At 41.5% G+C, this 9,227-nt stretch overlaps 2 protein-coding genes across 5 annotated transcripts in view; both read left to right on the top strand.

The window, feature by feature from the left end:
* The window catches only part of LOC123957384 (keratin, type I cytoskeletal 13-like), a 4,502-nt gene extending 321 nt beyond the window's left edge, over positions 1–4,181 (top strand). The window contains exons 2-7 of the mRNA XM_046030111.1: positions 1,014–1,096; positions 1,357–1,513; positions 1,592–1,753; positions 1,964–2,089; positions 3,313–3,536; positions 4,064–4,181. Coding sequence (XP_045886067.1) covers positions 1,014–1,096; positions 1,357–1,513; positions 1,592–1,753; positions 1,964–2,089; positions 3,313–3,536; positions 4,064–4,181 — 870 coding nt within the window. The remainder of the gene's footprint in view (positions 1–1,013; positions 1,097–1,356; positions 1,514–1,591; positions 1,754–1,963; positions 2,090–3,312; positions 3,537–4,063) is intronic.
* Positions 1–9,227, top strand: part of med15 (mediator complex subunit 15) — a 28,786-nt gene that overhangs the window by 4,245 nt on the left and 15,314 nt on the right. The gene's annotated exons all lie outside the window — the stretch shown is intronic.

Genomic DNA, 9,227 nt, shown 5'->3' with positions numbered 1-9,227 from the left:
GCATCAAACCACAGCAGGTGTACAGTATGCTCTACCTGTCATCACCTGTTCATCCACTGAGCAACTCAGTGGCCACTTTATTAGGCACTCCAGTACATTCCACTGCAACAGCTCTGCTATGACATCTGTCTTAATGAACGTTTTTGTTGACATTGTTAGAAATGTGTATATTAAATTCCATTTTTTTAACTGAGGTCATAATAAAATAGATGATAGTTCTGGAAGGGCTGCTGTATTGGAAAACAAATGTGGATTTCAGTGCGCTCAAGGATCTTCAAGGAGTCATGCAAGAACAATATGAAAGTACAGATGTTAAAGTCATGATATACTGTCAATAAAATTGACAAAGTCTGACGTCATGCAAATACTGACAGTTGACATATTTTGCAGGAAAAGGGGTGGACGTGGCTTTCATTGCAGATTTATGATGCAGATGTTACCTATCTTTGCATTAGTTGTAGGGCTGGGCAATAAAACAATAATGATAATTATCACAATATAATGTTCCCCAATAACAATATAATAAACGTTCAATATATCATCAATAAATATTTGGGTTAATTCAATTGAATCACAAACAAATTAGTAGTTAATTTTTCTATTAAAATGTTTTTTGTTGAGGAAACAGGACTAACAATTTGTTGAAAAAGTTGAAAAAAATCATAATTCTCCGATTTGTTAAGTGATCCACTGTTTGGCATCAAGTGTTTGTCATGTTCTGACCATAAAGAAAAGTTCTGGTTTCTTCAATTTTCACTCAAGAGCACAAATCAGCTTTTAAACTTGGAATAAAGAATGACATTTATTGTGATAATTATTGATATTGAATGATATGAAATGTTTTTGTTGTGATAACATTTTTGGCCATATCGCCCAGCCCTTATTACCGTTACCGTTACTTTTCTGTCTACATAGATGGAGACCTTTAAAATATTAGTAAAAATCCCTAAAATGCACCATTAAAGAATGAACATAAAAAGCTAACAGCACTGCTTTCCTCTTTCATCACACAGATCCAGGATGCTACCAGAATTAATGGTGGCATCTACCTATCCATTGACAACGCCAAGCTGGCTGCCGATGACTTCAGGCTTAAGTAATTGAATTAATTCATTAATAAGTGGCTAAGAGTTAAATTTAAAGGGCCTGAAGCAGAAATAAGACATGGATTACATAAAGTTATGATGAGACATTAAAAATGAAAAATCACTGCATCACCAAGCTTCCAGCCCCACCAATAGTCGAAGACATCAAGGCCCTGTTCTTTGAACTTCTTTTGAGGATGAATTTCACACACATTCAGATCTGGTTTTGGAAAAAACATATTTAGAAATGAATGCTTTGTCCTGTGTGCAGGTATGAGAATGAGCTGGCCATGCGTCAGTCGGTGGAGGCCGACATCGCCGGGCTGAGGACGGTCCTGGACGAGCTAACTCTGAGCCGGACCGACCTGGAGATGCAGATCGAGGGGCTGAAGGAGGAGCTGATCTTCCTCAAGAAGAACCACGAGGAGGTCAGTGGGCTTTCAGGTCTAAAAGAGTTTTGGGGTAAATAAAATGGGTAAATGACTTTAAACACTGTCACCTTGTAGGAGCTGCTGGCGGTGCGAGCTCAGATGAGCGGTCAGGTGAACGTGGAGGTGGATGCGGCTCCAGCAGAGGACCTCAATAAGGTCATAGAGGAGGTCAGGGAGTACTACGAAGCCACTGTTGCCAAAAGCCGCAAAGAACTGGAGGTGTGGTTCAATGCAAAGGTAAGGACCTGATTTTAGCCACGCTAGAGACTCTTGGACTCACGTCTGTCCGTCCACCCCTGTAGTTCAGACTGAAACATTGTGATGAAATGTGGTTCAGACCTTCATGCTCCCCTCAGGATGAACTGTAATAACTTTGGTGATCCTCAGACTTTCCATCTAGCGCCATCATCAGGTCAACATGTTACTAACGTGCTGTTTCCTCTACAGACAGAAAACCTTCACAAAGAAGTCGCTATCAGCACAGAAACCCTCCAGTCGTCCAAATCCGAGATCACAGAGGTCAAACGAACGCTGCAGAGCCTGGAGACCGAGCTGCAGTCCCAGTTCAGCATGGTGAACATCACGTCTCATCACATCTTTTATGTCCAGTGAATTTGGGACGGATTTACTAACATCCCGAATAAAGAGTGCTAAATTGCGTGTGCATTCTAAAATATTGCACGTGCAATTTTAGTGCCTGTTATGGGTAATTAACTAAGAATTATTGCGTAGATGACAACAGGAGCAAACACAATGGAGGTCGGAGTATTTAAATGAGAGTTTTGCGTGTTTTAATGGTTTCCGCCATGGAGAGTTGAAGGGAAAGCAGCAACCGTGTAAAAACCTTGGTTTGTTTCGTTCAGTGTGTCTCGAGTATGTGTAAATCGTCTGTACCTGCCCATCCTGCCTGAGAGTGCACTAAGTACTTGTGACAGCACACTTGAAAAAAGCTTTGGCAAACCCCAGCATAAACAGATACAGTATGCTGGAATGATCCAGACGCGAGGAAATGCCAGCAGATCGTGCTTCCTCCAGCCAGAGGTAATGACCACCGACCGTCCGCACCGTGCCCGGTCGCTCCGTGATCTCCTGTCCCTGTACGCCCCAACCCCTCTCTGTTACCTACAATGGGTTGTGTTGCCATTACGACCGGCGCGCTGTGAACACTTGGTGATCGTTCCCTCTGGCTGGATGAATTTTACACGTGATCCGTGCACTACTGCAGCTGGAGGCTCTCCACAGCACCACGCAACTTTCTAAATTCTTCCATCTCAAAGCTAAAGGGAAATACAAAAAAAACAAATCAATTCATATAGTTAATCGGATTTTCTAGCCTATATATTGGATATAGAACAATATTATCTAATATTGTTAATTTCTTACGGCTGTGTCTCCTCGCAACGATAACAGCAGCCATCTCTACTTAACACTTGGCCGTTTGCACCTTCCTTTCAAATGTATTAAATACAGAGGCTTTTGCACTCACATGAAATTGCTTTTAGACTTCTTAGATCACATTGTGTGTGGTAAATAAATGTATTTGCATGTTACCCTCCCATTACTTTGCACAATAAAACTGAAACACCCCAAACTGCAGATTCATTAAGGCAAAAGTAGTAAATGAACAACAGATGCTATCTTGCACTTTTGGAAGACGTCATTCAGCGGGCACACCGTTAGCAGATCAGCTTACATGTGAATGTGCTGGTGATATCAAGTTTGCACACGGAAACCTTTAGTAAATCTGGCCCTTAGTGAGGTAATAATTAAACTGATCCAGCTCCTCTTTCCTGCAGAAAGCGTCGTTGGAGGCCACCCTGTATGAGACTCAGAACCGGTACACCATGCAGCTGACGGGTTACCAGAACCAGTTGACCATGCTGGAGGATCAGCTGACGCAGCTGAAGGCCGAGCTGGAGAGGCAGTCCCAGGAGTACCAGATGCTGCTGGACATCAAGACCAGGCTGGAGGTCGAGATTGCCGAGTACAGGAGGCTGCTGGACGGAGAGGCCAGCAGCAGGTGAGCGAGCTTTAGTTATCTGAGAATTAAAGGGTTGTTTACAGGATATTGTGAGCTGATATCACAGCCAGATCTCCTGGGGGGGGGGGGGGGGGGGGGGGGGTCAGTCCTGGGTTTTATTACCTGCATAATTTGTTATCATATCCAACATCCTAAACTACCTTAAACATCGCAGAACAGTAAAAATTTTGGAAACTCAGAAATATGAACTTGGTTTTGGATTAAAATCTGGGTTATTTTGGGGTTAATTCTGGGTTTTATTAACTGTAAATCAAAACTTTTGTAAAACACTTGGACTTTAGCTGCAGGTGTCAGAAACTGACACTTTATGGATTAAATTTGATCAGAAAATAGCTAAATAGACATTTTGAAACTATGCTAATAGCTGACCGCAGAATGGAATGAAAAATGGAGAAGATGCAGAGAAAAAAAAACAAATGTCATGAAACATCAAATGAACAGCACAAAAAATATTTTAATGTGAGATGAATAAAAATCTGACTGTGCTATTTGTCTCCCTCCTGCAGCCTGGTCATTTCCTCCACCACTTCCACCACCACCAAACAGAAAATTATTACTATTGTAGAGGAGGTGGTGGATGGAAAGGTGGTGAGCTCCAAAGAGACCGTCAGTCAGATCCTCTGAGCACCAGTAGGGGGCACACTCACAAAAATAATACAGGCAAATAAAAGTCTTCTGAGGTGCTTCAAAATAAAACGCTGTCTGTTGTGTCTTCTGTTCAAACCGAAGTGTCTATAGTTGCAGTTTCTCTAAGGGTCACCAGCTGCTGCTGCTGTACTGAAAGGTTCTGAGGGTCAGGATTAAAGGTTCAGTATGTGATATTTCTGAGGACACAGAGCACTGAGATACAGTTCAAGGGTATTTAATCCAGGGCAAGACAAAACAGGCATGAACCAAACTCACGAGTACAAGGAAACTGGTACATCCAAAAACCCAGAACAGGTAATGCATCAACTTGTAGCACAAACAACAGCCGAGTGCGCATACATGTGATATGCAACAATGACCAGACAGGGAATGAATAGAAACACCAAACATTTATACACAGGGACAAACGAGCAGGGCGGGAGCAACACAGGTGACAGAGATCAGGGTTAACGAGGCAGAGAGACAGAAGGGGAAAACAGAGAGACTGGATGGCAGGCAGATTACTGGAGGTGAAGGCAAAGCAATACAGAAGTACAAAGACCAGTAGACGTGAACTAAGGTACAGGACTAAGAAGTAAAACACTGAACTGGGAACTAAGACACCAAGAAGACAGACATGAGTGAAACTCAAAACACAACAGACTATAAGACAGATACTGGACTCCCCAACAAGACACACAGACTGCACCGTTTTACAACAAGCTGAAATTATGGCTATCAACACTACTTTGTATACTATTCAAGTCCTTCATGTCACTGAGCTGCAGCTCTGAACAAGAAGTCACTTCTTCCTCTTTGGACGTGTTGAGGAACCACAAAGTGTGCTGCTCTGGAACAAGATGTTTCTGTACTTAAAGTCTGAACTTCTGCATCTCCTTCTGGTTGTGACTGGATATGTTTCATATCTACTGCTGGGAACAAAGTCACTGGAAGAATAAAGAAGAAGAAATGTCACATGATGTTTGTAAAGTGGTATTTAGGTAGTTTGAAAGGTTTTAAATGTGGCATTTTGCTGGTCCTGTTGATCTGGTGTTTGTCTTTGTGTCCCAGCTGGATTCGAATCCGTCCAGCTGGTCCCACACAAACTTTTTGGTTTGGTGGAGATTTGCAACCTACTGAGGGGGAAAAGCTGCCAAATGCTACCCAACCCAATCTCAACCGCTTCGTGCTTTCTTTGCACTAAATAACTGTTTAGATGTCTTCCAGTCAGGATTTCGACCACACCACAGGACCGAGACTGCTCTTGTTAAAGTCTTCAATGACAGCATGACAAATTTCAGTCTTGGTATTATTGGATCTCAGTGCTGCTTTCGACATGGTTGACCACAACATATTACTAGAGAGACTGGATTGGACTTTCTGGCACAGTACTAAACTGGTTTGAATCCTACTTAAAGGACAGGGACGACTTTGAGTCTATAGGTAATCACCTATTAGCAGGACCTGGAAAAACTTATCCATGCATTTATCTGTCGACTCGACTACTGTAACAGCGTCCTTACAGGGCTCCCTAAAAAATCGATCAGACAGCTGCAGCTGATTTAGAACGCTGCTGCTCGAGTCCTCACTAAAACCAAAACAGTGGATGACATCACTCCAGTTCTGAGGTCTTTCCACTGGCTTCCTTTCTGTCAGAGAATTGATTTTAAAATCCTGCTGCTCTCAGGTTGTCCCCAGAGTCAAAACTAAACGAGGAGAAGCAGTGTTTAGTTTTTATGCTCCGTATATCTGGAACAAACTCCCAGATAACTGCAGGTCTGCTGAAACTGTCAGTTCTTTTAAATCAAGACTGAAGACTTTTCTTTTTACCTTACCTTACTTTAACTAGTAGATTGATAACTTCAACCCGGTCTCACTCCCAAGTCGTCACATATGGACGCTTGGTCAAGAGCCATAATCGTCAGTTTGTGACGCACTAGGGATCCCTTTGACGTCATAGTTCGACGTATTGAGGGAAGCTCTGTTGTGTCAGTTTTTGATGGTAAAGGCAAGTATGATATTTAAGAGAAAAGACGAAGTAAGGAGGTGATTGGGGTGGATAGAGGGCCAGAACCCGGACCTTGAAGCAGGAGAACAGGGTTTGTGTCCCGTGCGAAACAAAACATTAAATGTTTTTATTTAGGCGAGTGAGGTAAATTGACATTAACGTTAGTTAACTTAAGTCTTAATTGACATACATAGCTATTTTAACCCAAACCATGATCTTTTCCTAACCTTAACCAAGTACTTTCTGTGCCTAAACCTAACGAAACTGCAACGTTTCACGACTTTAATAATGCGCGTTTCAACATGGCAATGTATCGAAACGTTACGTTTTATCTTGAAAGTGTAACCGGATATTGCATATTTATTGTTGCTAAGCGTTGCTAACTTGACTGTGGATCCCTAAACGTCAATAATTGATGCAAAAGGGCTACCCAGGTCTTTAAAAAGCGACGACAAAGGGCCTTGACCATGCGTCAGACATTTGACGAGTAGGGAATGAGATTGTGTTGATAACTTACACTGCACTGTATCTTTTACTGTCCTGTTTTGTTTGTCTTTGTTTTTAGATTTTAACCCTATTTAAAAAGCTTAGACTGCTCTTTTGATTCTACCATCTCACACGGCTGATCCTCAGTTAACATGGCAATGTAGAATTACAAAGGTTAGAGTCCCTGCTTTCTTCGCTGTTAACTTGCTGTTAACAGCTTTTACCAGAGTTTGTAGCGTGGACAACCTGGGTTTACAGTGACGACTGTAGTCCCCTTGGGGTTAGAGTCCCTAAGTAACTAAAACGGGATAGAGTGGGAGATGGGAAATCAAAGGAGTAAAATAAGTAAAGGTGGGAGACCTGCCTGTTTTTATTTTCTATTTAACTCTTAAAACTTTTGTAGGGTCACAACAAAGTCTTTCTGACTTTTCTTTAATCTTTGCTCTTTTGTGAAATGTATGATGTTTTTACGCAACCATGTGAGAAGTTTAGAGGGGAAGTGTCAGTCCAACTAGATGCTTTTTGTGTGATGGGTTTGGTGAATTCTTTAACAGCGCATTGTGTTCACAAGATTCATTTATTTTTTAAATCTGAAAAGTAACTGGTAGCTAAAACTGTCAGACATATGGAAGGCAGTGAAAGTAGAAAGTAATGACAAATACAATATAAAATCTGTTGGTTTTGAATTTAAAAAAAGTTTAAAGATAAAATAGAAATAAAATCTCTAATACAAACATTCAGGTGTAGTTTAAAGCGGGATTGATTTTTAAAAATGAAGTCAAGAGACTCTAAGTTTTCACTGGGTTTATATGTGGTTTACAGCAGGTTTGACATCTCTCTTATAGATTGCCTTAATACTCACGATATAATCCTTCCTTCAGTATTCAGCCTTTACTGTGTGCAGTTTGATTCTTAACACATCAGTTCGCTAAACTTTAAAAACCTGGATCTTCACGTTAAATATCAGCTCATGTATGTTTGAACACCTCTCATCGTGTCTTAAACACCAGATCCAAAGTATTAATCTAAAAATAAATGACCTGTGTCCTTTTTGTACCTCTTGTAATATGTTAAAATAATACATTTTGTTCGTGAAAAAGGCAGGAAGAGGTGTTACAGCTGAGTCATTAGCTGAATTTAAACCAGACAGCAAGACAAACCTTTAAGTGAACTACTGCAGTGTCTGAGAATTTGTTTTTTATGGTGGAGAAAAAGTTAAGGAGTGCCACTCCACATGCTCTATAGTCACAAACAGAGGTCCATCAAGTGTCCTAAAAAGAGTTTTATAGTCCTCATAACATTAATGACGCTGCAGAGAAACAGTTAATCCATATTTTGTGTTTGTGCTGCAATTTTGTGTTCAGATATTTAAATCTTTAAAACTTAGAACATGAGACGACGTGTGTGCTGCTGCAAGTTATCAGAATCAGAATCAGTTTTATTGCCAGGTATGTGTACACATACGAGGAATTTGACTCAGGATTGTACATTGCTCACGATGTGCTTACTTATACAATAATAAAATAATAATATAATGAAATAAAATCAGACACAAACTACAGAATAGACAACACTAATATACACACTATGAACAAAACAATATAGACATATTGACAAATAGTGCAGTGATCAGAGTGCAAAGGATGCAAGAGCAAACTATTATTCTCATTATGTACATGTAAAAGGTGGATATGATATACAGGTACACATACATGCATACATGTAGACATGTACACAGTGTGACGGAGCATAGTGCAAAGGATGCTGGAAAAAATAAATAAGACCTATGACCTTATGACCTGAGGTAGGTGTATTGGTATACAGTTTCTGCAATATGACATAGTATGAACAGCTCTGAAATAGAGAATGGTGAATAAATAAATAATAAGTGGAAACCAGTAAACAGGTGCTGATTAGAGACAGAGTTACTGGGTTATTACTCAGGAATTGTTCCTGACACTGTGATTCAGAAATCAGCTGTTCATCAGAGTGATGGCTTGTGGGAAGAAACTGTTCCTGAGTCTGTTGGTTTTGGCATACAGTGCTCTGTAGCGCCTACCAGAGGGGAGGAGCTGGAACAGGTTGTGTCCGGGGTGAGATGGATCTGCAGTGATGTTTCCTGCCCGTTTCCTGACTCTGGAAATGTATAAGTCCTAAATGGAGGGCAGGTTGGCACCGATGATCTTTTCTGCAGTCCTGACTGTCCGTTGTAGTCTGCTCCTGTCCTTTTTGGTGGCAGATCCAAACCAGACAGTGATGGAGGTGCAGAGAACAGACTGGATGATGGCTGTGTAGAACTGGATCAGCAGCTCCTTAGGCAGGTTGAGCTGACTCAGGACGGGAAGTACCCGTCTGAAGGCCGACTCATCACTGTCCCGGATGAGGCCGATGACCTTTGTGTCGTCAGCGAACTTCAGGAGTTTGACAGATGGGTCTCCTGAGGTGCAGTCCTTGGTGTAGAGGGAGAAGAGCAGTGGGGAGAGCACACACCCCTGGGGGGCACCAATGCTGATAGTCCGGGTGCTGGATCTGATGTTCCCCAGTCTCAC

Source organism: Micropterus dolomieu, linkage group LG02 (genome assembly GCF_021292245.1).
Source record: "Micropterus dolomieu isolate WLL.071019.BEF.003 ecotype Adirondacks linkage group LG02, ASM2129224v1, whole genome shotgun sequence".
Lineage (NCBI taxonomy): Eukaryota > Metazoa > Chordata > Actinopteri > Centrarchiformes > Centrarchidae > Micropterus > Micropterus dolomieu.
The sequence above is the reverse complement of the archived record's forward strand: the minus strand, read 5'-3'. Positions and strand labels throughout refer to the sequence as shown.